The sequence below is a fragment of the Phyllosticta citribraziliensis genome (assembly GCF_038025025.1).
Source record: "Phyllosticta citribraziliensis strain CPC 17464 chromosome Unknown J3D65scaffold_4, whole genome shotgun sequence".
In the NCBI taxonomy this organism is placed as follows: domain Eukaryota; kingdom Fungi; phylum Ascomycota; class Dothideomycetes; order Botryosphaeriales; family Phyllostictaceae; genus Phyllosticta; species Phyllosticta citribraziliensis.
This window is the reverse complement of record NW_027117341.1, coordinates 786,799-809,643: the sequence shown is the minus strand read 5'-3', so window position 1 is coordinate 809,643 and position 22,845 is coordinate 786,799. Positions and strand designations below refer to the sequence as shown.

General features: G+C 56.1%; 9 protein-coding genes across 9 annotated transcripts; 4 read left to right on the top strand and 5 right to left on the bottom strand.

The window, feature by feature from the left end:
- Positions 1-104: 104 nt before the first annotated feature.
- Positions 105-1,945, bottom strand: J3D65DRAFT_618926 (translation initiation factor 2, alpha subunit). Its single transcript, XM_066799697.1, has 4 exons — positions 1,847-1,945; positions 1,494-1,674; positions 1,274-1,436; positions 105-1,202 (listed from the first exon to the last, which is right to left on the bottom strand). The coding sequence occupies exons 2-4, from the start codon at positions 1,569-1,571 to the stop codon at positions 514-516; spliced, it is 930 nt and encodes a 309-aa protein (XP_066656799.1). The 5' UTR covers positions 1,572-1,674; positions 1,847-1,945; the 3' UTR covers positions 105-513.
- A 1,978-nt stretch (positions 1,946-3,923) lies between these two features.
- J3D65DRAFT_618920 (uncharacterized protein) lies at positions 3,924-4,982 on the top strand. The gene is made up of 2 exons (XM_066799696.1): positions 3,924-4,301; positions 4,405-4,982. The coding sequence occupies exons 1-2, from the start codon at positions 4,137-4,139 to the stop codon at positions 4,669-4,671; spliced, it is 432 nt and encodes a 143-aa protein (XP_066656798.1). The 5' UTR covers positions 3,924-4,136; the 3' UTR covers positions 4,672-4,982.
- J3D65DRAFT_282568 (acyl-CoA N-acyltransferase) lies at positions 4,674-5,976 on the bottom strand. The gene is made up of 2 exons (XM_066795092.1): positions 5,665-5,976; positions 4,674-5,549 (listed from the first exon to the last, which is right to left on the bottom strand). Exons 1-2 carry the CDS (start codon positions 5,702-5,704, stop codon positions 5,029-5,031), a joined length of 561 nt encoding a protein of 186 aa, XP_066656797.1. The 5' UTR covers positions 5,705-5,976; the 3' UTR covers positions 4,674-5,028.
- A 273-nt stretch (positions 5,977-6,249) lies between these two features.
- On the bottom strand, positions 6,250-7,608 carry J3D65DRAFT_550507 (uncharacterized protein; the record flags this gene model as incomplete). The annotated part of the gene is made up of 2 exons (XM_066797001.1): positions 6,250-6,574; positions 6,755-7,608. The coding sequence occupies 2 exons, from the start codon at positions 7,606-7,608 to the stop codon at positions 6,250-6,252; spliced, it is 1,179 nt and encodes a 392-aa protein (XP_066656796.1).
- A 28-nt stretch (positions 7,609-7,636) lies between these two features.
- Positions 7,637-11,045, top strand: J3D65DRAFT_618916 (uncharacterized protein). The gene is made up of 3 exons (XM_066799695.1): positions 7,637-8,061; positions 8,136-9,813; positions 9,863-11,045. The coding sequence occupies exons 1-3, from the start codon at positions 7,885-7,887 to the stop codon at positions 10,546-10,548; spliced, it is 2,541 nt and encodes an 846-aa protein (XP_066656795.1). The 5' UTR covers positions 7,637-7,884; the 3' UTR covers positions 10,549-11,045.
- A 16-nt stretch (positions 11,046-11,061) lies between these two features.
- On the bottom strand, positions 11,062-13,523 carry J3D65DRAFT_618912 (tRNA synthetases class I, catalytic domain-containing protein). The gene is made up of 3 exons (XM_066799694.1): positions 12,775-13,523; positions 12,292-12,715; positions 11,062-12,239 (listed from the first exon to the last, which is right to left on the bottom strand). Exons 1-3 carry the CDS (start codon positions 13,274-13,276, stop codon positions 11,276-11,278), a joined length of 1,890 nt encoding a protein of 629 aa, XP_066656794.1. The 5' UTR covers positions 13,277-13,523; the 3' UTR covers positions 11,062-11,275.
- A 149-nt stretch (positions 13,524-13,672) lies between these two features.
- J3D65DRAFT_586358 (cation-transporting ATPase 4) lies at positions 13,673-18,078 on the top strand. Its single transcript, XM_066797758.1, has 3 exons — positions 13,673-13,786; positions 13,844-17,328; positions 17,379-18,078. The coding sequence occupies exons 2-3, from the start codon at positions 13,910-13,912 to the stop codon at positions 17,824-17,826; spliced, it is 3,867 nt and encodes a 1,288-aa protein (XP_066656793.1). The 5' UTR covers positions 13,673-13,786; positions 13,844-13,909; the 3' UTR covers positions 17,827-18,078.
- A 629-nt stretch (positions 18,079-18,707) lies between these two features.
- Positions 18,708-20,677, top strand: J3D65DRAFT_551155 (peptidase S8/S53 domain-containing protein; the record flags this gene model as incomplete). The annotated part of the gene is made up of 3 exons (XM_066797025.1): positions 18,708-18,918; positions 18,967-19,814; positions 19,895-20,677. The coding sequence occupies 3 exons, from the start codon at positions 18,708-18,710 to the stop codon at positions 20,675-20,677; spliced, it is 1,842 nt and encodes a 613-aa protein (XP_066656792.1).
- Positions 20,678-21,141: 464 nt separating this feature from the next.
- On the bottom strand, positions 21,142-22,788 carry J3D65DRAFT_550207 (ubiquitin 3 binding protein But2 C-terminal domain-containing protein; the record flags this gene model as incomplete). Its single annotated transcript, XM_066796989.1, has 2 exons — positions 21,142-21,924; positions 22,288-22,788. 2 exons carry the CDS (start codon positions 22,786-22,788, stop codon positions 21,142-21,144), a joined length of 1,284 nt encoding a protein of 427 aa, XP_066656791.1.
- Between the last annotated feature and the right edge of the window lie 57 nt (positions 22,789-22,845).

Genomic DNA, 22,845 nt, shown 5'->3' with positions numbered 1-22,845 from the left:
TCGGAGTAGCAAAGCACTGGAGCTGCTCGGAGGAATTGGAGCAGAAGAGCTGCTCGCGCGAGGTTAGCGGGCGACTTTGAGCTGCCTAGGAAAAAAGAGGCGAGGCGCAGTAGCAAAAGATGGATTCATGGGTACGGACGGCGGTGGGGGTGGGCCATAGCTCCTTGGCCACGTCCACGACCCCCATGTCGGCTTGGCCTGTTTGCTTTGTGCCTGTTTCAACCTCGACTTCCCTGTTTCACGGCCAACGCCATTGACGGCATGCTATACACAAAATCTTTATTTGCCGCCACCATCACGCTATCCCCATGTGTGAATGCTCCTCAACCATCTCTGGTTCAACGACATGCATGAATGCTCCTCAACCGGACTCCGGTTCAGCGCCTATCGCTGAATTTTTGTCTACTGACTGCACCATCATGCCTCTGGTCCTTCTTGGTGATGACGTCCGGGTGCAACCCGTGGCCCGTCACTGTTTTGGTCCACCTGTGATTCTGCAATCCCATTGCCCATTTACTCGCCAACGACGCCCTCGTCGCTCTCGCTGTCGTCCTCGTCTCCGCTGACTTGCTGGTTTTCGCGCTCCCTCTTCTCCATGAGAGCCTGGAGCTCGGCGTCGTCGCTCTCCGTGACAGCCTTGGGCGCCATCTTGACCTTGCAATCTCCGCCCGCCTTTCGGATGTTCGCCGTGACCTCCTCGATCGCCTGCTCCAGAACGGAAATACCAACGCTCTTGTCCAGACATTGGCTGGTGAGGACGTAGAGGGGCGGCGACACCAGCCTGACCTTGACCTGCGTCTCCTCGGTGTTCTTGGCCTCGGCCGTGCGCAGTGCATGCTTGATCGCGTCGATACCCTCGTAGCCGAAACACGTAACCTCAATATCCGCGCGAACCTTGGTGGGCTGAGGAGTAAGGCGCTTGCCAATGTAGGACTGGAGCTCCAACTTGACGGCCTCGTTGGGGAAGGTGACCTCGTTCCAGACCTCGGGGTTGGTGATGGAGAGCTTGAACGCATCAATCGAGTGACCATACTTCTTGTTCAGAGGCCAGCCGACGTGCTTGTAGAGATCCTCGATCGGGGTAAGGGTCTTCTCGGCGACGTGGCGCATGATCGAGTGCACCATTTTGCTCTTGTTGTAGCGCTCCTCGCACTTGATAACATCCTCAGGCGAGACGCGGCGTTTCGACAAGTCAATGTAACCTGCAGATGCGGAGTTAGCACTCGGCGCGCTCAAGGTCCTCGCTCATCTTCAGTCATGCGATTGTACGCACCCTTCTCCTTGTCCACACGCAGCACAACGACGACCTCGTTCCTCCCGACGCGAATCAACTTCTGGATCGAACGGATACGTCTTCTCGACAGCTCGCTGAGCAAGATCATGCCATCGATGTTGTCGTACTCGAGGAGCTTGACGTATGCGCCCATCTCGGCAATCTGTGCAGACAAAGGTTAGTCACCGTTCTGCCCATTCTTGCGCGTGCGAAGGCTCACCTGCTTGACGTTGACCATGACGAAGCTCTCCACCTCCGGATACTTCTCCTCATAGAAACGGCAATTTGTGAGCGACATGTTGGCGGTGTCGGCGCTGGTCACAAAGGATATGACTGTTTTCCTCTGGGAGGGTTGCGCGAGCTGCGGCGTAGCCTCGTTTGCGGTAAGAGTGGCTGATGGCCTGGACGAGGTGTCAGAGGGAGAGGATGGCTGTATGTGCGGAGGCGCGAGACGGTCCGGGGTCGAGTCAATGACGGATGGTGGGCTGGTGTAGTTTTCGACCGCGACCACCAAACAGGTGCCAGAAACAACTTTTGGTGGGGCGGGATGCCAAGATTTCGCAGCTGACTCACCTTACTGCCCACGATCATGCCTTCCACTCTTCATCTCCTGCGTCTCTTCTTCACTATCTGCATGTACAGATTCTGCTGGGTCCGTCATCTGGACGAGTCTTCGGATTGTTGCTCTTCTGATTGTCCGAGCAACGCCAAGCTTTAAGACGGCTCAGAAGCTAAGGCACACGAAACCGAATTCGGAGCGTCTCAAGGAAGACTCCCTCTTGTCCTTCAACGCTTCCATCACAGTCTTCGTCGAAGGAAATCAGACTGAGAATTATGGCCGCAAGATTGTGGCTGAAAGCAGGAAGCATTCGCTCGCTGCCATAGTCGCGCCTGGGGAGCTTTCTTTCGCTATCATCACGACGCTGAGGGAGCTGTCGTCCTCTGTCACGCTGAAGCTCAAAGAACCTGAGTCACGCACTATCATGGCTGCGCTGAAGGAGATTTCATTCATTACTGAAGCTAAACCCAGGGAGTATCGTTTCTTTCGACGCCTTACGTGCCAGCGCCATTGAAGTTTCTAAACTGCAGGGTAGTGGCCAGCATCTCTCCCTTCTTCAACTCCAACAAAGTCGACTCTTTGCTTGCTGCTTTCCATTGCTGCCTGTTCGCCAAAGCCTCTCCACCAAGGTCTTGGAACTTGGAAACAAACAGCGGCCATGTTTTCGATTTCATCTGGAGACTTAGTGCCAATCCTCATGGCCCATACAACTGAAAGTTAGCAGCAGATGCTGAGCACTTGCGGATTCCGAAGGCTACTGACAGGAAGCATGCAAGAGACCTTTTTCTTGAGTGCTCCGGAGCATTCAGGCATCCATGAGGTACAACAAGGCGCACTCATGCTCCCACTCGCGGAATATATTGCTCTGTGTGCCAAAATTCCAGCACGCGCCTCGATTACTGAGATTCCCAGGCTTGCAGAAGTCCTGGCCATGGATAGAGCGATATTAGAGGCGAGAGCAAGTATCCAAAGGATTTTCCTCGCGAGGAATTCGTCTTCTCATGACCTCTCCAGGCGCAACGGCTTGGTAGCCATGGCGCATCTCGGTAACCGAAGACAAACGACTAGAGTGCAATCCAACAACATGAAAGTATCTCTTGACCGGAAATAATCCAGGCCGTCGCCAAGCCTCCATCCAGGTCGCATCGTCTACACCTGGATGGTCTACCATTTCCATTTTCTCGGACGGTCAATTCCTCCATAAGCATCTGGCCTCCACAATGTCTTACTCGGGTGCCATTGATTCCTGGATAAACCACACCGCAACGCAGCCTCAATCCTTCAAGTCCTATCGCTGCTCCAATCCATTTCAACCATTCCTCGTCGTCGACAGCTGCCGAAGTCTGGGAGCGCCAAGGTATTCAGAGCCTCGATGACAGCATGATCTCTCAGACCATGCTCGTATACGCTTCGTATCCCTTTCTTGGCACCTAATTGGGGCGGAAAACATGAGCGGCTTTCACTAGAGCCCTTGGTGAAATCCTTCGTCACTTCGGAGCCAGGGTCGCTGCTAAATAGATGAAGGCTCCAGGTTCCAGAGAAGTTTTCGCTGCACGCGTCAAAGTGCGGAGAACCAGAGCCTGATTGGGGCAGAACGGGAAGCCTTCAAAACCTCCCCGAAGCAGTCAGCATGCCACACTCGTGTTCTTCCTCTCACGCATCTTGGCGTCGAACAGCCTACCAGACCTATAACCTCGCCAAGACTCTCCGCTCCGCCGCCGCGATTGGTCCATGCTCGGCCCCCTTTCCAAAAGACACACGGACACCCGCATCTACTCGGAACCATGGCTCGCTCGCCTGTCAGCCTGCTCACAACGTTGCTTCCAAAACTGGAAAAAGCAATAGCCATATGACGCCGCGATGGCTTTTGCACCTCACGACAAACCCGCGAAGGACCTGCGAGGTTGCACGACCCGGACACACAGTGTGCCGGCAGTTCGCCTGGCTGTCTTCGTCGACGAGTCGAGTGTCGAGTCGACTCGCGAGTCTTACCACCGGACGCGGAGGAAGCAGAAGCGAACGGGGCCTTAGACCTCCTCAAATATAAAACCTCGCCTTCGGGGCGTGAATTAGAACAGACCAAGCAGTGATCAATTCAGCGCTTTCTCCTTACTCCTCCAACTCTCAAACAACTCAATCTCCTTCTCTGACGTCTTGTCTTTAATCCTGTCTGTCTTCATACTCATCGGTCGAGCAACACCTTGTTTTGCATCACCAACAACAAACGGCCACCCGTCTCATCCACGCCTACTCCAAAAAATCTCTACCTTTCCACACCCTTTACCCACATATCCAGTCAGCAAAATGAAGGCCTTTACCTCTGCTCTCTCCCTCACCTTCCTCCTGGCCAGCTTCGCTGTTGCCACGCCCATCGCTGCGCCGCAGAACGTGGATGTCACCGCTGCTTCCAATGGCACGGCCAGCACCTGCGAGTGTGAAGCAGTGATCTGTATACAATCTTGGCCGGAGGTGAGCCAATCCAAATAATCCCCTGACAGTCCTTATCCTCCCTCCCCTTCCCTAGCAGGGCTTACGGAACGGGTTGTGGATTTTTCGCTAACTGCGCGTTTAGGGTTGCTACTGCCAGAACAACGCCAAGATTGACTGCTTCAACAAGTGTGGTGGCGAGTACCCTGCGCTCTCGGTAAGTTCTACTTCTCTGTTTTTGCTTCGCTTTGGCGGTTTTGCAGGAACGAGGTGTGCAAGGCCCCAACAGACGCAGAGGTTCTCGATCAGGATCTGCGCACCTGTTATTTACTTGCTCTCCTTGCTCTTCTTCCAGTACTCGCCTTGTCGTGAGGACAAGGAAGAGGCCTTTCAGGTTCGGGACGTACTTTGAACATGACTAACACGGATCATCCGACAGAGCTGCACTTAGATCGAAGGCCCAAGCGCGCGAATGACGACTGGATGAGGGACTTGAACTGGAGAGCTTCTCCACCTTTGGTTTTATTGTTTGGCTTTTGCTTTGAAGAGGGGAAGTATTCGGCTTGGTGACATACGCACGCATGGCATTACCTTAAACTTTCATTCTCTTCTTCGTTTTTTCAACATTCGACCTCCCGACCACCAGACGCACGCCGCGCTCGTCCTACATAGCGCCATTGAGTTTTTGGACGTTCGTATAGCGTCAACAATGAAATGTCTTTGATGAATCGTTTCTCTCGCTACTGTGATTTTCAGACGAACCAGACCATCAACTCGCCTCGCCCTCCCTGCCCTCGGCCAACCTCTTTACCGCGTCCCCCTCAACGCGCAGCCCCACCCACTCATCCATCCGCTGCGCACCCAAGCTCTTGTAAAAGCCCAGCGCACTCTCATTCCACTTCAAGCAGCTCCACTCGAGGCGGCCGCCATTGACGCGCATCAGCTCGCCCGCCAGCGCGCGCAGCAGCAGCTTGCCGTAGCCACGCTTGCGGTACGCCGGCCGCACGAACAGGTCTTCGAGGTAGATGCCCGGCGCCGCGCGCCACGTGCTGTAGTTGTGGAAGAAGAGCGCCATGCCGGCTACTTGCGGTGCGCCGCCGGCGGCATCAGCGGCGGGCGCGAGGATCAGAAACGTCTTGGCGAATCCGGTTGTCGTGGTGGTGGTGGTGGGGGCGTCCGAGGACGCGAATGACAGCGTTGCGAGCAGCGAATCCTCCGTCGCTTGTACCGAGTCCAGCGCGTTTTCGTAGATTGCCAGCTCTTTGATCATGGCGAGGATTTCGGGGACGTCTGCGGCGTGCGAGTCATTGGTGTTAGTGAGCGCACGACAGTTGGACTCTTTGCATTTGCCGTTGTCAAGGCGGAGAAAACGTGTCGACGGGTAGCTTTGGCTTGGACTACGTACCTTCGCGCCTGGCGAGGCGAATGATTGGTTCGGCCGACATGTTTTTTTGGTTGGAGTGAATTCTGAGCTGAAGTTGCGGGGTCAACCTTTGGGGGCTGGGGTTAGCGCAGCTTTATGTTCTTAGTATTCCAGACGTCCCGCCGACTGCGCCGCCGCTCGTGCAAGTGCGATGTTGAAGTAGGCCCCACCTCACACGCCCTACGAGAGCCGGTCAAATGTCGATTGCTAATCTGGAATGGTTGGCAAGGATCACGCTCCAACGTGATTCCGCGCTTTGCGACAGCTTTGAAAGTTAGTATGGGAATCGTTTCGCGACTCTGTTTCTTTCGGGCGGTTGCGTGGCATGCAGCCTTCAGTAGTCGTCTCTTTTGCCTCCGAGACTTGGTAGCAGAAATCGTGGCACACGCAATCATGGGTTCGCGATTTGGGGCTTGATTGCTCCCTGACTGTCCCTCATAGATAGTTTCATGCTTCTGAGCCTCTTTCCGAAGAGTAGCTTTGAAGGCGGCTTGAAAGCTCCCCGGCGGTCTCACTTTTGCTGTGTGCGTAGAATAGCGTTCCCAAGCCTCTTCCTTTGGAAACCTTTTAGCCGTCTGCCGGTGATTTGCCTCCTACTTCTACGTCTTCTGATCGTCTCTTTGATGTGCGCTTCTTCTTGTCTGCTGCAAAACTTTCGGCACCTTCAAAGAGGCTAAGGTCATCCGCCGTTGCTTTGAACGCTTGGTCGGACTCCCAAGTCGTGGAAAATCCCCACTTGGCGTTCCACTTCTTCCTCTGTGCATCGTACCACATGACAGGGCATTGAGCGAATATTTTGGCCCACAAGCGCCTCATGGAACGAGGTGTGATACGGATTGCCCTATCCACCCCGGGCATCTTTGTCGGGAGCCTTTCAATCTCGAGCTGATGTCTTAGAAGTTTCTCTGAAGCGATAGGATGTAGAGTGCTTTCGCCAAGGTACTGATCGTCGAGAGTAACAAAAGAACCGGCAGTTCGAACAAGCCGTGCAATCTTCGCTTCCTTTGGGCCCTCCTCATTCAATCGCATCTGCCTCAATCTCATATCTAGTCGATAATCTCCAGCTGAAAACCCATACTGGACTAGTTTGTCGACGTCGTACTGCGACCAGTGTGCTTGCATTTCCAGAGCTCTTGGACGTCTCGGTCTGAGGCCCTCCCAAGGTATCTGTCCCAAGACCAAGCCTCGCAGTCTGTTCCAATCTTCCTCGGCGAGCGGCGGCTGTAGCTTGTCAAGAACGGTTGCGTACCATTCTTCGACCTGATTACGGACGCGCTTGTGAGGCATCGGGCGCTCCCAAGTATTTCGAGCTGGCACACTGAATTTCGTCTTCTTCAGCTTTGCACTTCTGGAGACAATCAGATGTGAATTCCTGACCGTGGCTTCAAGAAAGCCCTTGAGCCTGGGGTAGCGGGGAGATATTTCAAAGACGCGAGGCTCTTCTGCTTCGAGGGGCTTCTTGCGAGGAATCTCGACTACGGCGCGAGGCAGATTGTCCAGTACAACCCGATCATCTCCTTTTTGGAGTGTGGCATAATGATGCTCGACGGCTTGCTGGCCGTAGAGGTCGTCAGGGACGAGCAAATGCTTTCTGAGCAGCTCATATCTGTAAGGCCCGTGGCGGCCATACGTCCAAGACAAGATACGCTCAAGAGGTCGCAATTCGCCTTCGTTGGCGCGGCGCAACAGGCTGAGACCTTTGCGGGCCTGGCGGAACTTCTCGCGTATTCGCTCAGGGGAGAAGTTGAGGCTGTCGAGCTCCGAGTCTGGCTTTGTTGGCTTTATGCGGTAGTCGTCGAAGGCGGAGAGCACATGTCGGCGGACGAATTGGCGAGCGGCAGGATCGGGCAGATAGGTGGCTTCTCTCAGCAATGCGCGCAGCAGTCGTCTCGAGGCGACGGCGTCTCCGCGCGAGGGAGGGGGCATCAGATGTAGGCAGGACTTGAGGGACGGTAGGATGATGACGACTGGAGCCAAGCTTTCCCGTCGTGCGCGCTCCAGCTGCTTGACGCGGTTCCCGGCTCCCTCTCCACTTCACTCCCGCTGCACGCGCCGAGAGCCCGACAAGACCGACGACTTGCACCACCCGACAGACAGTCTGCGCCCTTCAGCTTCACCTTGCTTGCGTTGCTTCACTGTGCTCGTCCGTCAAACGCTCCTCTGCGCCCCTCTGCGCCCACCGTGCCCGCCCGAAGCCCTGCCATGCAGGTTGCCAACTCCGGACTCGGTTCATTCGAGGGCAGGGCCAGCCAGAGCCACAGCCAGTCCGGACACCGCTACGACAACATGTCGCAGCAAAGCAACGGCTACTCCAGAAGCTTTTCTGATGCGAATGGCCTCGCGCACCATGCAATGGATCACCCACCCCAGATATATACAGTGTGTACCCATGCGAGGGTGTCCAGGCCCAGTCGCATTCGCACTCGCACGCGTGCCTCAGCTAACTGCGCCAGGCCGTTTACTCCAACGTCAACGTCTACGAAATGGAAATAAACAGCGTCGCCGTCATGAAGCGCCGCTCCGACTCCTGGCTCAATGCCACCCAGATCCTCAAAGTTGCCGGCGTCGACAAGGGCAAGCGTACCAAGGTGCTGGAGAAAGAAATCCTTACGGGCGAGCACGAGAAGGTCCAAGGCGGCTATGGCAAGTACCAAGGGACATGGATCAATTATCGCCGTGGCCGCGAGTTTTGTCGCCAGTACGGCGTCGAGGACCTCTTGAGGCCGCTGCTTGATTATGGCATGGATGGTGGTGCCCAAGGCCATGAGGTCGATACTCCGACCAAGGAGCAGGCCATGGCTGCCAACAGGAAGCGCTTCTACGCAAGCACCATGGACGGTCGAGGCAACAACCCAAGCGCCGGAGGCACCTTCTTCTCAAATATTTCCACCACGGCCTCCAACGCCATTGCTGCCATGAACAAGGTCGCCAGGATGAACTCGCCAGCCCCGAGACCCAGCAGCGCGCAAAGAAGGCCCATGGCACACCCTCCACCACGCCAGAGCTTCGCAAGCCAAGATTCGTTCCGAGGCGAAAGTCAGCAGAGCATTCCTAGCATGCGATCAGAACGAAGCTTTAGCACTGCCGGCCCTCTCGACTCTACATACGCTACCCAGCCGCATGGATTCAATGGTGAGCAAGGCCCAGATGGGCAGGAACCTCCACGCAAGAGGTTACGACAAGACGAGCCGCCCTCCCAGAGGAACGGTGACGTTGAAGCTATTCGAGATGGATCACCGACGGAACCTAACGAATCATTCGTGTACCACCAAGCAGGCCAGCAGAATTCGACCGGAGACGGAGACGCTCCCGCCGCCCTACCACCTTTACCACCGCCCAATGACACAACATCGCAAGAGAAGCAAGCAGCGCTTCTGGACCTCTTCCAGGACAACCAGTCGAGAACGGACTTCTCAAGCCATCCGGCCATCGTGCATCTTTCCGGCTCCGACCTCGATCTACCTTTGGATCAGTCTGCCAACACGGCACTCCATTGGGCAGCCACCTTAGCCCGCGTAAACGTCATGCGTCTCCTGATATCCAAAGGCGCAAACATTTTCCGAGGAAACGCTGCTGGTCAAACCCCGCTAATGGCTGCAGTAGCTGTGAACAATTGTCTCGACCACAGCTGCTTCCCCGAACTGCTTGAGCTTCTGGCGCCTCTTATCGAAGTGCGCGATGATCAGGGACGCACCATTCTCCACCACATTGCTGTCGCATCGGGGGTCAAAGGCCGAGCTGCTTCGAGTAAATATTACCTCGAGGCTCTCCTCGAATTCCTCGTCCGCAACACGACAAGCCAGAACAGCCAGCCATCGTTTGAGGGGAGCAGTTCAAAACCTATCGGGCTTATGAGGTTCATGTCGGAAATGGTGAATGCTCGGGACGTGGCTGGCAACACTGCATTAAATCTCGTGGCCCGGATTGGAAACCGAAGCATCATCCAACAGCTGCTCGAAGTCAAGGCGGATCCCACAATTGCTAACTACAAAGGGCTGCGACCTATTGACTTTGGTGTCGGCGAAGATCCGGAAAAGCTCAACCATCAAACACCGAATCAGGCTGGATCGCCTAGCAAAAGCAGAGGACCGGCCAGCAGAGTGGAGGAAACGAGTAGGGAAATGATGCCCGGTATGTGCCTAGGCTTATCTAGGCCTCCAAATTTGCTAATCACTTGTAGCAATGTCCTCCTTCCTCTCCCAAACCGAGTCACAGTTCAACGCCGAAATCCGCCTCAAGCAAGACCTCATCGACCGCACCAACGCAAGCATTCAGTCCCTCTCCACACAACAACGTCACTTGACTACACACCTTGCCTCCCTCCAACGCCATCAGCGCCTCCGCACCGAACGAAACCAGCGCATCACCAATCTGCGCAACGCCATTTCCGAACAAGCCGATCGCATCTCACGCCTCTCGTCCACGCCAGTTGACGACATTGTACGCAAAAAGGACACGCTCCGCCCCGGCGACGCCGACGTCCCGCTCGACCTGGTCCAGCCCGGCCACCTGCCCCCGGACGTTGGTCCCGAAGACGCAGACAAGATCGACCTCCACGCCTTTGGCCCTGCACAGCAGCAGGCCCTTCTCAATCTCCCATCACCGCAAACCCTGCGCGCTGCCCTCGCCGCTTACGACGTCAACAACGCCGAACTGCGTGCCCGATCGGCAACACTGAAGGCGCGGAACGGCGAAATCGAGGCGCAGTACCGCAAAGTCGTCAGCCTGTGCACGGGCGTCGCCGAAGACCAGGTTGAGACGCTGCTTGAAGGCCTGGTCAAGGCTGTGGAGAGCGAGACAGGCGAGGGCGTTGAGGTGGGTCGCGTGAGGGAGTTTTTGAGAAAGGTCGACTTCGTCGAGGGCTGAGTTGAGGTTTTTATTTTGTGGTGAGCGTGAAAGGAGTGCCTGGCTACTCGTGCTGTGTCCCTTGCAACGGATGCCGGTGGGATTTGTTTTGATAGATTGGGTCGGGTGGATTCGGTTCGGCGCTCATGTTGTCTTCTCGGTGGCGCGTCTATCAGGCTTTGGATCTGCACGACTGCTGAACTCCGGACGCCAGCATACCTATCAAGAGGCTTTTGATGACGGGTGAGCCGTGGCAGCGGCGGTCATGCACAATACCACTTGGCCACTGGACGGTATCTGTTTCTTCCTCTTCCTTCCTTCTCTTTTAAATTTGTCATGTTTTCTTGATATCCGAGCTTGTTCTTGCCACGCATTGTTTCTTTTCCTTGGCGGTCGTCGTGGGTCAGTAGGTAGGTATGGTAGTAGTCTCGAAGCATGCGAGGCTGGTCAAATGGGTGGTTTTAGTTATGGTCAGCACTTACGATTGTGCGATTAGCGGAATTCATCTTCTTGTTCCATGGCGACTTTTCGTGAAGGTGCGGGTTTCTCTTCCCTGAAAGTGTTTGACTACGGCATGTGCTGTCTGTCTGTCTGTCTTGCATACGGAACGGAAGTTGCGCATTCCACCAAACAACTGCCCTCGGCTTGTTCCGCCCTCGCAATGCTCCTTTCGCTGTCACTACAAACGCCCCCCACGTACGATCGACTTTTTCCGCCTCAACTCCACACCGCAATACAAGGGCCTCGTCTATTTGTCCTTGTCCTCCTTCAGCGTGACAATCTGGTTAAGGACAACATTCTCATCCTCCTTCTCGGGGTCAATGCAGAAGTAACCCGTGCGCATGGCCTGGAAGCGGACGAGGTCGTCAGAGCCACCGAAGCTAGGCTTGCCCGTGCGGCCGGCAGTCAAGGCATCGAGGCCCTTTTCGATGACGGCGTCCTTGAAAATGACTTCGCTGTTGGGATTCAAGCTAGCGGCGTAGCCACCCGTCTTCCAGTCGAGCGTGTTGGGTTCGGACGCGTTGAACAGGGCGTTGTACTGGCGCGCGACGACCTTGTGGTTTTGCTTGGCGTCAACCCAGTGGATAAAGGCCTTGGGTTTCTCGCCCTCGACCTTGACGGCGCGGATTTCGTTGACGCGGCCAGCAGAGTCCTTGGTGAAGGAGAGAGCGCGGATGACGATGGCGTTGAGAAGGCCGACGCTCTGGTTGGGTGCCATGCGGAAGAAGTTGGGGTCGGCTTCTTCGCGGAAGTCGCTGCGGTCGATGAAGACGGTCCGCGATAAAGGTACATCTCGCTTGTCGCCGTCCGGCTTCTTCGGGTCGAATGGTACAGAGAGAATCTCCTGGTGGTCTTCGGGGAGGTCTTCGATGACAACCTTGATCGGGTCAATAATGAGGCTGAGGCGAGGAACAGTGCGCTCGAGATGCTTTCGCACGGCATTGTCCAGTCTGACTGCCTGAATGCTTGTGAGAGCGTCCGTCACACCAAGCTCGTGGACAAAGTTGAGGAGAGCCTGAGCTGGTATTCCTCGTCGCCTCAGGGCAACCAGCGTGAACAGACGTGGGTCATCCCATCCGCGAACAGCAGGAGCAATCTTCGTCTTGGTCACGGTACCATCTGCCTCGGTCTTTTCCACGTCGCAACCTTCCACGAGCATCGCGATACGGCGCTTGGAAAGGATTGTGCCCTCGACGTTTAGTCGACCGTATCTACCCACGAGTGTCAGTGAAATGATCTTGTTTGAGTCAAGACTATACTCACTCTCTCTGCATGGGACCCTTCTCCTCTGACTTGGGCAGCTTCATGTCCAGAATCTCAAGCAGCCAGTCGTAAGATATGCGAGACTGCTGGAATTCAGTGGTACAAAGGGAGTGGGTAATGTCCTCGAGCGCGTCGCAAATGCAGTGGGTGAAATCGTACGTCGGGTAGATTTTCCACTTGTCGCCGGTGCGGTAGTGGTGGTTCTTCTCGACAATGCGGTATGCAGCAAGATCCCAAAGCTGAGGGTTACCCTCCTTGGGGTCTGTAAGGCTCTGCTTCATGCGAAGGTGGGCCTCGCCTGGCTTGTACTTGCCATCGCGCATGGCTCTGAATTCGGCCAAGGACTCGTCGATTGGTCTGTCGCGGTGCGAGCACGCGAAGCGTTCTCCGCCCTTTTCTCCCCTCTGGCGCTGGACCTCCTCTCCTGCACCAATTGTAAGTGACTGCTCTTTCAGGCTCTTCAAGTTTGTGTAGCCTTCTTACTCGTGCAATGGCACACGTAGCCCTTGTCCTTCTTGATCATGTCCTCGGCCAGCTCATAGAGCGTGTCAAAGTTATCGCTGCTGTATGTGACCTTGTGGGGTGTGAAGCCAAGCCATGTCACCATTTCTTTAATCGAGGTAAAGTATTTCTCCTCCTCTTTTGCTGGGTTGGTGTCGTCGAATCGCAAGATGCAGTTGCCATTGTAGTTTTTGGCGAAACCGAAGTTGACGGCAATGGCTTTGGCGTGGCCAATGTGAAGGTATCCGTTGGGCTCTGGTGGAAATCGCGTGCGCACTTCTTTGACGGGCTTCTCCTGGTATACTCGCTTGAGCCAGCCTTCCTCGAAGATGTTGGCGGGGGACTTGGACGGCTCGGCCTTGGGTCGCAAAGCTACTTCGGCCTTTGAGGCAGCCTTCTTCGCAGCGGCCTCGGCCTTCTTACGAGCCTTTTCGGCAGCGCGCTTGGAGATCTCGGGCTTTCCGGGGGGAGGGGCGTCCGCCATGGTGAATTGCAATTGGGGTGTTGGATCAAGAGAGAGGGGGAGGGAGGAGAGTAGCTATCAAACCGAAGTTGTGACTGCGACGATTGGAGCTTCCTTGTGAAAGACCATGACTCATGAAGTATTGAGCCACATGCCAGCGCCACAGCTGCGGCGGTGCTCAACACCTACATGTACCCGGGCACGTAATGTAGGAAATGGGTGCTGCACATCTAGATGCCTTTGGCTGATGACCACTGGGCCTATACTGTGCAACAACTACGGGTGTAATTGCGTCATTCCCAATGAGCCAGCCAGTGGAAAGGCAAGGCGGTTCTTTGGCCCCTCGGCTGACACTAGCCGTCCAGTGCCAGATTTTCGACGGGCGGCATGTTGAGTTGGATGCTTCACAAGCCTACCATCAAAACAAATTTCCGCGCACTCGACACGTCTCATTCAATTGGAGCTGGCCTGTTGTTGCGCGCGTCTCCAAGGTATATGTACCTACCTTGGCAACCCTGCAGCCCAGTGCAGGTAAGCACCTCGGCCGTATGAAATTCCGCCGCGCTGACTCGCGCCTTCACGCCGCAGCCCGAGCTCACGACTTCTTGAATCTGCTGTCTAGCACTCTGGCCTCTTCCTCTTCATCCGGCCAAGATGCCTCTCGTCGATAACGACCAGATCAAGGCGGCCAGCCTGCACAATCCGCTGCCGCTCGCTCTCCACGCCTACGTCTGGCCCTTCCTCATCGCATGGCCCATCTTCTTCAGCATCTATCTATCCCCCACTCAGTACGAGAAGCATCTGGGATCCTCGGAATGGACCTTTGTGTGGTCGGGCACCATCATCACCTTCCAGTCCCTCCTCTGGCTATCTACACACTGGAGCGTTGACCTCAGGGGCTTGTTCACGACGACCAAGGCCAACAGCATCCGTAACGCGACCCTCATCAAAGTACACCCTGTGGCAAACGCCGGCGCGGCCGAGATCTGTCCCTTGAAGCGCGACAATGCTGGCGGAAAGCCAAACATCTCGTTCCTCTTCCAAAAGCGTCGATTCCTCTACAATGTCGAAAAGGACTCGTTTGCGCCGCTGTCGTACATGCTCGACGCCGAGCCGAAGCCAGAGATTAGCTTATTCCAACAGTCGCGCGGCCTCGAATCTCCCGCCGTAATTCAGCGTCTCGAGCAGCACTACGGCGACAATACCTTCGATATCCCCGTTCCGACTTTTACCGAACTGTTCAAAGAACATGCCGTTGCGCCCTTCTTCGTTTTCCAGATTTTCTGCGTGGGACTTTGGATGCTGGACGAATACTGGTACTACTCGCTGTTCACGCTGTTCATGCTGGTGGCTTTTGAGAGCACGGTTGTCTGGCAAAGGCAAAGGACGCTCAATGAGTTCCGAGGCATGAGCATCAAGCCGTATGACATCTGGGTGCACAGGGAGAACAAATGGGAGCAAGTTTCCAGTGACAAGCTGCTCCCTGGGGATCTCGTGTCGGTTGAAAGGACCAAAGAGGATAGCGGTGTTGCTTGTGACATGGTCCTTGTTGAGGGTTCAGCAATTGTCAACGAAGCAATGCTCTCTGGAGAAAGCACACCCGTTCTCAAGGACTCTGTCCAATTGCGTCCGGCAAACGCGCGCATCGAGCCTGATGGTCTGGACAAGAACTCCTTTCTCTTCGGCGGTACCAAAGTTTTGCAAGTTACTCATGGCAACAACTCTGAGGATGCCCCCGAGACTGTTCCTCAAATCGCCTCGGGTGTTCCTCCACCTCCCGATAAGGGTGCCATGGCTATTGTCATCAAGACTGGGTTTGAGACAAGCCAGGGCAGTCTTGTTAGAACCATGATCTACTCTACCGAAAGGGTGTCTGCGAACAATGTGGAGGCGCTCTTCTTTATCCTGTTCTTGCTCATCTTCGCCATTGCCGCCTCTTGGTACGTCTGGGAGGAGGGAGTTGCCAGGGATCGGAAGAGGTCGAAGCTCCTCCTGGACTGTGTCCTGATCATCACGAGCGTCGTGCCTCCGGAACTGCCCATGGAACTGAGCTTGGCCGTCAACACGAGCTTGGCTGCTCTGAGCAAGTACGCTATCTACTGCACTGAGCCCTTCCGCATCCCCTTTGCCGGACGCGTAGACGTTGCCTGCTTTGACAAGACTGGTACTCTTACTGGAGAGGACTTGGTTGTGGACGGTGTTGCTGGACTGCGCCTGGGTCAACCAGATGCGAAGGCCGAGGAGGATGGTGCTCAAACTCAACTGGTTCCCGTCAACCGTGTCGGAGCTGACACGACCTTGGTCCTTGCAACCGCACACGCCCTTGTGAAGCTTGACGAAGGAGACATTGTTGGAGAACCCATGGAGAAGGCCACTGTGCAAGCTCTTGGATGGAGCCTCGGCCGCGCCGACACCCTGACCAACAAGTCTAACCACTCCAACTACGCCGATCTTGTCCAAATCAAGCGTCGCTTCCAGTTTTCTTCAGCATTGAAGAGGCAGAGCTCTGTCGCCACTGTCGTTGGTCCCAACCCTAAAACCGGCAAGAAGACCAAGCATACCTTTGTCGGCGTCAAGGGAGCGCCAGAGACCATCCGCAACATGCTCGTGGACACGCCTCCCAAGTACGAGGAGACTTTCAAGTACTTTACTCGCAATGGAGGTCGCGTTCTTGCTCTGGCTTACAAGCGCTTGTCTAACGAAGACGAGATTAGCCAAAAGAGAATTAACGACTTGAAGCGCGAGGAAGTCGAATGCGACTTGCACTTTGCTGGATTCTTGGTTCTTCAATGCCCGCTCAAAGATGACGCTGCCAAGGCCGTGCGCATGCTCAACGAGAGCAGCCACCGTGTCGTAATGATTACCGGCGACAATCCTTTGACGGCTGTTCACGTCGCTCGTCAAGTTGAGATTGTGGACAGGGACTGCCTCATTCTTGACGCTCCCGAAAATGACGATTCCGGAAAGCACTTGGTCTGGCGCAGCGTCGATGACAAGTTCAACATTCCAGCCGACCCAACCAGCGACATTCCCAAGGAAATCCTCCAAACCAAGGACATTTGTGTGACTGGCTACGCTCTTGCAAAGTTCAAGGACCAAAAGGCATGGCATGCGCTGCTCCGCCACGCGTGGGTTTACGCGCGCGTCTCACCGAAGCAAAAGGAGGATATTCTCTTGGGTCTCAAGGATGCTGGATACACCACGCTCATGTGCGGAGATGGCACAAACGATGTTGGTGCCTTGAAACAGGCGCACATTGGAGTTGCGCTGCTCAACGGCACTCGCGACGACCTGGACAAGATTGCCGACCACTTCCGCATCAGCAAGATGAAGGAAATGTATGAGAAGCAGATTTCCATTATGCAGCGCTTCAACCAGCCTGTTCCCCCTGTCCCGCCGATGATTGCTCACCTGTACCCTCCCGGTCCGTCGAATCCCCACTACGAGAAGGCGATCAAGCGTGAGGCCGACAAGAAGGCCAGCAAAGGAATCACCGGAGCTGCTGATGCTGTTGGCAATGGTGCCACTCCTGAAGCGACGGCACCCGTCATTAGGGAAAACGAGACGCCCAAGCAGGCTCGCGAACGTCAAGCGCGCGAGAAGGCCCAAGGCTTTGCTGATAAGATTCAAATGTCGATGATGGAGACTGAACTGGATGACGGCGAGCCCCCGACTATCAAGCTTGGAGACGCCTCGGTTGCTGCACCGTTTACCAGCAAGCTTGCCAACGTGGTTGCCATTCCGAACATCATCAGACAGGGACGTTGCACCCTGGTCGCGACGATTCAGATGTACAAGATCCTTGCTCTGAACTGCCTCATCAGCGCCTACAGCTTGAGTGTGCTCTACCTCGATGGAATCAAATTTGGCGACGGCCAAGTCACCATTAGTGGAATGATGATGAGCGTATGCTTCTTGTCCATTTCTCGGGCGAAGCCTGTCGAGGCTTTGTCGAAGGAAAGACCGCAGCACAACATCTTCAACGTCTACATTATTGGATCGGTCCTCGGCCAATTTGCGATCCACATTGTCACACTCATTTACATCTCCCGATATGTCCAGCGTACCGAGCCGTAAGTTTTGCCTTGGAGTAAGAAAGTTTGCGATGCTAACTGCCATGTAGGAAGAAGGACGACGTCGACCTCGAGGGCGAGTTTGAGCCATCTCTGCTCAACAGTGCCATCTATCTTCTCCAGCTGATCCAGCAGATCTCGACTTTTGCCATCAACTACCAGGGACGGCCTTTCCGTGAATCGATCAAGGAAAACAAGGGCATGTACTACGGCCTTGTTGGTGTCGCGTTCGTTGCCTTTTCGTGCGCGACCGAGTTTATCCCAGAAATCAACGAGAAGCTACGCCTCGTGCCCTTCACGACCGATTTCAAGATGACAATGACGGCGCTGATGGTCATCGACTATGCCGGCTGCTGGATCATCGAAAAGGTGCTCAAGCACTTTTTCAGCGACTACAGGCCCAAGGACATTGCGATAAGACGGCCGGACCAGCTTGCGAGAGAAGAAGCACGCAAGAAGCAGGAGTTGGAGGAAGAGGAGCGGAAAAAGGATCAATAAGGCAGGTGATGCTGTAGTTGGAAAGCGAAGCACCTTGGAGACACGGATGTAACATAGTCAGGGTAGATGGCATGCTCGTTTGGAGCAGGCGTAATTGCTACATGCATCGTCACCAGCCTGGGGTGTGAACAAGCTTTGTGAGCATCTGGTGGCGCTCCGAGCTGCAGATGTAGCCGAAGCTTGTATTGCAGCTAAGGCTGGGTGCAGGAATTGTCGGCATGTCGCCGAGTTACAAATCTCCAACTCTATCCCTTTTCAACGACTCGAGTCTTTTCATCCCATCGAGACCCGCTTCCACGGCCAGAATGATTGAGTAGCCTTGCTAAAGTGTTTAGAACACTCCCATCCCCATGTCTCGTTCATTGTGCCACGGCATTCGGTCGACTCAGCCAGATGAGTAACGTGCTCCATCAGGGACGTGCGTTGGCTGCGATAGGCAGGTCGCCCAGGCCTCTCTCCACCACGCCATGGCCCTGGCCCGCCTGAAGACTGGCTCAACTCGAGGGCCAAACGAGGAAAACAGATGATTTGTTAGGCCGCCCAGAGCAACTGGTTCAATCGCTAGTTCATGTCATCGCCATCTCTACCAAAGAGTCGGTCTACATGTCCGCCGCCAACTCCTCATTGCCTGTGCTTGTGCAACAGGCAATCGACGCGTCCGAGCACGCGATAGCGGAGATGATGGCCGCCGGGGCAAGAGCAGCAGACCCGTATCGTGCGGTACATGGCGCTAGACCTTGCCCCAAACCGCTCCAGGCAGGAGACAGTGTGGAGAAACAAGGACCCGTATAATCCTACATTGACAATGCGGTCAAAAGCGCGGTATATAACCCCATCTCTACCTCTATCGCCAGACAAGCCTTCCAAGCTCCGTCGCCAAAATGCTCGGTTCCAGCCTTGTCGTCCTGCTGGCTGCTGCCGCCGCCGCCGCTTCGCCGCTCCGTGCCCGTTCGCCGTATGCGGTAAAGGAGCGCCATTTCGTGCCCCGCGGTTGGTCGTCTGTGGGTAAAGCGCCAGGCGAGCACATCGTCGACCTTCAAATTGGCTTGAAACAAAGCCAGTTTGATGAGCTCGAGAGACACCTCTACGAAGGTGTGTATGTCCTCCATTGCCGACGGGGCTAGGCGCTGATTCAACCAGTCTCGGACCCTCGTCACCAGCGCTACGGCCAGCACCTGACCCCCGATGAGGTGCACGACCTGATCAAGCCGCACGACGAGACGCTCGACCTTGTTCACGAGTGGCTCGAGGACGCGGGGGTGGAGCGCCCGGAGCTGGAGTACAGCCAAGCGCGCGATTGGATCAAGGTCTCGCTGCCCGTAAACGAAGTCGAGCGCCTGCTTGACACTGAGTATTCCGTCTACGAGCACGAAAGCGGCGCCCACCTCGTCCGCACTCCTGAATGGTCTCTGCCACGCCATCTGCACGAGCACATTGAGAGCATCCAGCCCACCAACTCCTTCTTCCGTGCCGGTCCCCGTAAGAGCAACGTCAAGCCCGTCGGCAAAAAGGCAGAGAAGCCTGCTGGGCTTGCTGTCAAGGTTGCAGAGGCTGGATCTGCATCGTCGTCTGTTTCGGATGTCTGCGACGAGGATTACGTTACGCCCACTTGCCTGCGCACGCTCTACGGTACCATTGACTACGTCCCGCAAGCCGCTGGCCAAAACAAGGTCGGCCTGGCAAATTACTTGAGCGAGACCAACAACCGCTCGGACGTCAGCATCTTCCTGTCTCAGTTCCGCTCAGACGCCACCAAGGCGGCATTCAACTTCACCATCGACGTGATTGACGGCGGCGACAATCAGCAGACGCCCAACACTGCCGAGCAGAACGCAAGCGGAAAGGATGAGGAGGGTAACTTGGATGCGGAGACCATCCTCGGCATTGGTTACCCCACTCCCCTGATTGCGTACAACACTGGTGGCGAGCCTCCATTCACCCCTGATGACGCTGTCACTTCCAACACCAACGAGCCCTACCTGACTTGGGTCAGTAAATTTGCTTATCCTATCTTGTGGCTCGTAGAAGGAGCTCCATGAATCATTCTGCCGTACTGACTAGAATACAGGTCCAATATGTCCTCAATCAGACCGACATTCCTCAAGTCATCAGCACTTCTTACGGCGACGACGAACAGACGGTCCCCTTGTCGTACGCCACGACCGTCTGCAGGCAATTTGCTCAGCTCGGCGCACGCGGCGTATCCCTCCTCTTCGCCTCCGGCGATGAAGGCGTGGGCACGGCAGGCAGCTGCATCAGCAACAACGGCAGCTCAGCCGCCACCTTCCTCCCCTCATTCCCGGACGGCTGCCCCTACGTAACATCCGTCGGCGCAACCAAGGGCTTCTCCCCCGAAGTCGTCGCCTACGACGAGCTGGGCAGCGGTAGCATCTACGCGTCGGGCGGCGGCTATTCCAACTACTTTGCGCAGCCCGCATACCAGGCGGCCGCCGTATCTAACTATACATCGACCACGCTCGGCTCCGCCTACGCCGGCTTGTACAACGCCTCCGGCCGCGCGTACCCGGACATTGCGGCGCAGGGCCAGAAGTTCGTCGTCACGTGGGGCGGCGACAACATCCTGCTCGACGGCACGTCGGCGTCGACGCCAGCGGCCGCGGGCATCATTACCCTCGTCAACGACGCCCTCATCGCGGCGGGCAAGAGCCCCCTCGGTTTCTTGAACCCCTGGCTCTACTCGGAGGGCTACAAGGCTTTCAACGACGTTACGAATGGCAGTGCCATTGGTTGTGGTGTTGATGGCTTTGAGGCTGCTGTGGGCTGGGATGCAGTCACTGGCTGGGGCACGCCGAATTTCCCGAAGATTTTGGAGATTTTGGGACTCAATTAAGGAGGTGGAGTTGGAAAGGACAAGTGGAATTCCCATTCATCACATAGACGGAGATATGCATTCAGGGGAAAAGGCAGCATTAAGCATTTTCTGGGGCCAAAATAATACATGCACACGTAAACGACGTCGGAATCAATACAGCAGAAGCATTTTGAGTGTACAAAACTAAGCATTATCTACACTTTACACCATGTACGACTATCCGCCGAGGAGCGACGGATAGCGCCAGCTGGTAGTGTTGTACAGTACAGCTAACTAAGAGATTCATTAAGCAATAGCAGGCAGCAGCAGCAATAGCAAAGCAACAACAGCGCGTTGCCGTTGTAATCCGCCGACCGGCCACTCGCCACTCATAAACATTCCGCAGCAGCGAAGGCGGCCAAAATCAATCATTACATCCTTCTACTCTTTCTCCCTTTCGTGCTTCTTTCACTTGTCCATCAATGCAATGAACAAGGGACCATTTAGCACCTCCGCACAAACAGGCCAATGGGGCTCGGATTCCAGTCCTGGAAGTAGTTGAGCTCCAGGCCGCCCTTGCTGCACGCCTTGACGCCAAACGTCTGGCCCGGCGTGCACGCGCCGCTCGCCAGCACGTAGCCATTGCCGGGGCGGACGGCCCACGAGCCGTAGACGCTCTGCACGTCGGGGACGCTGTCCCAGGCGGTGGCCTGGTCGACGGGGGCGCTGAGGCGGCTGAACTCGACGCTGCCGTCGTCACTGCCGGCGGAGAACTCAAACGCCGACGTCTCGAGGTCTTCCTGGTGCGGGAAGAGGAATTCGAGCGTGCAGGTGGCGCTGCTGCTGTAGTTGGTCGGGATGTCGAAGTTGTAGGTTGTGCAGGTTGTCGAGGAGAGCGTGCCGTTGTATTGCGTGCCGTAGGCGGTGCTGGGCGCGCTGCTGTTGACCGGCACGATCAGGTGCGGGTATTGGAAGTCGCCGGCCAGGTCCGTCGGGCAGGCGTTGGCGGGCGTGGCGCCGGGGGTGCTGGGGGTGCCAGGGGTTCCGGCTGGCGTTCCAGGGGTATATGGGGTGCCGGGAATTACGGGAGTGCCGGGGGTGCCGGGAGTACCGGGGACGGGGACGACGGGAGTCGTGGCGTCACCGCCGGCGCTGGTTGCAACTGATGGGACAGAGGCGACGGGAGTGCCGGGCTGCGAGGCCTCAGGAGCGGGCGAGCTGAAGACGCCGGGAGAAGGCTGCGGCGTGTCGTAGGGGAAGGGACCCGTGGCGGAGACGAGCGAGGTCTGAGGCGAGCTTTGAGCCGGCGAGCCACCACCAGGGGTTTGGTAGACCGAGGGGGTGTATGCAGGGGTTGCTTCAGTCTGTTGTGGCGGCGGGGTTTCCTGAGCGGGCTGCGTGTTGGGGACAGAAGAGTCGCCCTGGCTCTGTCCTTGCCAGCCAGAAGGGTAGGGGGTTCCCTCAGACTCGGGGCACTCGGTCGTGAAAGAGGTGACGGTGTATGTCTCTTCGCCTGGCGAGCTTGCTCCTGGTGCGCTGTAGGCAGACGAGCTACCAGCCGGTTGAGAGTATGCGGGCGTTCCATACGAGTAGGCAGGAGTGCCGTATGAGTATGCTGGAGTGTAAGGCGTCTGGTATGGAGTACCAACGGGGCCGCTTGCTACAGGTGTCGAGTAGGGAACTGAACCAGATGGAGTGCCTTGGCCGCCCGAAGACGAGGAGCATTGGCCACCAGTGCTCAGCATGACGGGGACACACTTGTCCTGGCCTTGCACTGGCCGGGTGTAGATGTTGTCTTCGCCATCTGCCGCAGGGCAACCGTAAAATTGTGCCTTGCCGTCGTACACCAGCGTTCCGTTGCCGCCAACCGAGAAACCCGTCGTGGGGGCCTTGCCCTCGTCACATTGGAATTGACCAGAGGCGGAGGTGACGATGCAGCCGCGGCCGTTGGAGTCGGTGATTCCGCCGTTGTTCAGGCAGAATGATGTGGGGGAGTATCCTCCGCCGATGCGGTTCTGGCCATCACTGAGCTGGCCGACAGTTCCAGATGCGCCGCCCGATGCGGTGATGTCGAAGCAGCACTGCGAGCGCTTGAGTGCCGCAGCAGAGGCACCGAGTGTAAAAGCGAGAGGCGCAAGGGCGTACTTCATATTACCGAATTAAGAAGTATGAGGCAGAAGCGAGAAAAGACGACGAAGCGAGAGTCG

What these genes read in the sequence shown, in the direction of transcription:
- J3D65DRAFT_586358 (XM_066797758.1), top strand. Translation starts at nt 13,910, where the DNA reads ATGCCTCTCGTCGATAACGACCAGATCAAGGCGGCCAGCCTGCACAAT. An exon ending in TATGTCCAGCGTACCGAGCC is followed by an intron (nt 17,329 to 17,378) that starts GTAAGTTTTGCC and finishes ACTGCCATGTAG; the next exon opens with GAAGAAGGACGACGTCGACC.
- J3D65DRAFT_618912 (XM_066799694.1), bottom strand. Translation starts at nt 13,276, where the DNA reads ATGGCGGACGCCCCTCCCCCCGGAAAGCCCGAGATCTCCAAGCGCGCT. An exon ending in CTACGTGTGCCATTGCACGA is followed by an intron (nt 12,716 to 12,774) that starts GTAAGAAGGCTA and finishes CAATTGGTGCAG; the next exon opens with GAGAGGAGGTCCAGCGCCAG. An exon ending in AAGGGTCCCATGCAGAGAGA is followed by an intron (nt 12,240 to 12,291) that starts GTGAGTATAGTC and finishes ACTCGTGGGTAG; the next exon opens with ATACGGTCGACTAAACGTCG.
- J3D65DRAFT_618916 (XM_066799695.1), top strand. Translation starts at nt 7,885, where the DNA reads ATGCAGGTTGCCAACTCCGGACTCGGTTCATTCGAGGGCAGGGCCAGC. An exon ending in ACCCACCCCAGATATATACA is followed by an intron (nt 8,062 to 8,135) that starts GTGTGTACCCAT and finishes TAACTGCGCCAG; the next exon opens with GCCGTTTACTCCAACGTCAA. An exon ending in GAGTAGGGAAATGATGCCCG is followed by an intron (nt 9,814 to 9,862) that starts GTATGTGCCTAG and finishes AATCACTTGTAG; the next exon opens with CAATGTCCTCCTTCCTCTCC.
- J3D65DRAFT_618920 (XM_066799696.1), top strand. Translation starts at nt 4,137, where the DNA reads ATGAAGGCCTTTACCTCTGCTCTCTCCCTCACCTTCCTCCTGGCCAGC. An exon ending in GTATACAATCTTGGCCGGAG is followed by an intron (nt 4,302 to 4,404) that starts GTGAGCCAATCC and finishes CTGCGCGTTTAG; the next exon opens with GGTTGCTACTGCCAGAACAA.
- J3D65DRAFT_618926 (XM_066799697.1), bottom strand. Translation starts at nt 1,571, where the DNA reads ATGTCGCTCACAAATTGCCGTTTCTATGAGGAGAAGTATCCGGAGGTG. An exon ending in TCATGGTCAACGTCAAGCAG is followed by an intron (nt 1,437 to 1,493) that starts GTGAGCCTTCGC and finishes TTGTCTGCACAG; the next exon opens with ATTGCCGAGATGGGCGCATA. An exon ending in GCGTGTGGACAAGGAGAAGG is followed by an intron (nt 1,203 to 1,273) that starts GTGCGTACAATC and finishes CCGCATCTGCAG; the next exon opens with GTTACATTGACTTGTCGAAA.
- J3D65DRAFT_282568 (XM_066795092.1), bottom strand. Translation starts at nt 5,704, where the DNA reads ATGTCGGCCGAACCAATCATTCGCCTCGCCAGGCGCGAAG. An exon ending in TCGCCTCGCCAGGCGCGAAG is followed by an intron (nt 5,550 to 5,664) that starts GTACGTAGTCCA and finishes CGCACGCCGCAG; the next exon opens with ACGTCCCCGAAATCCTCGCC.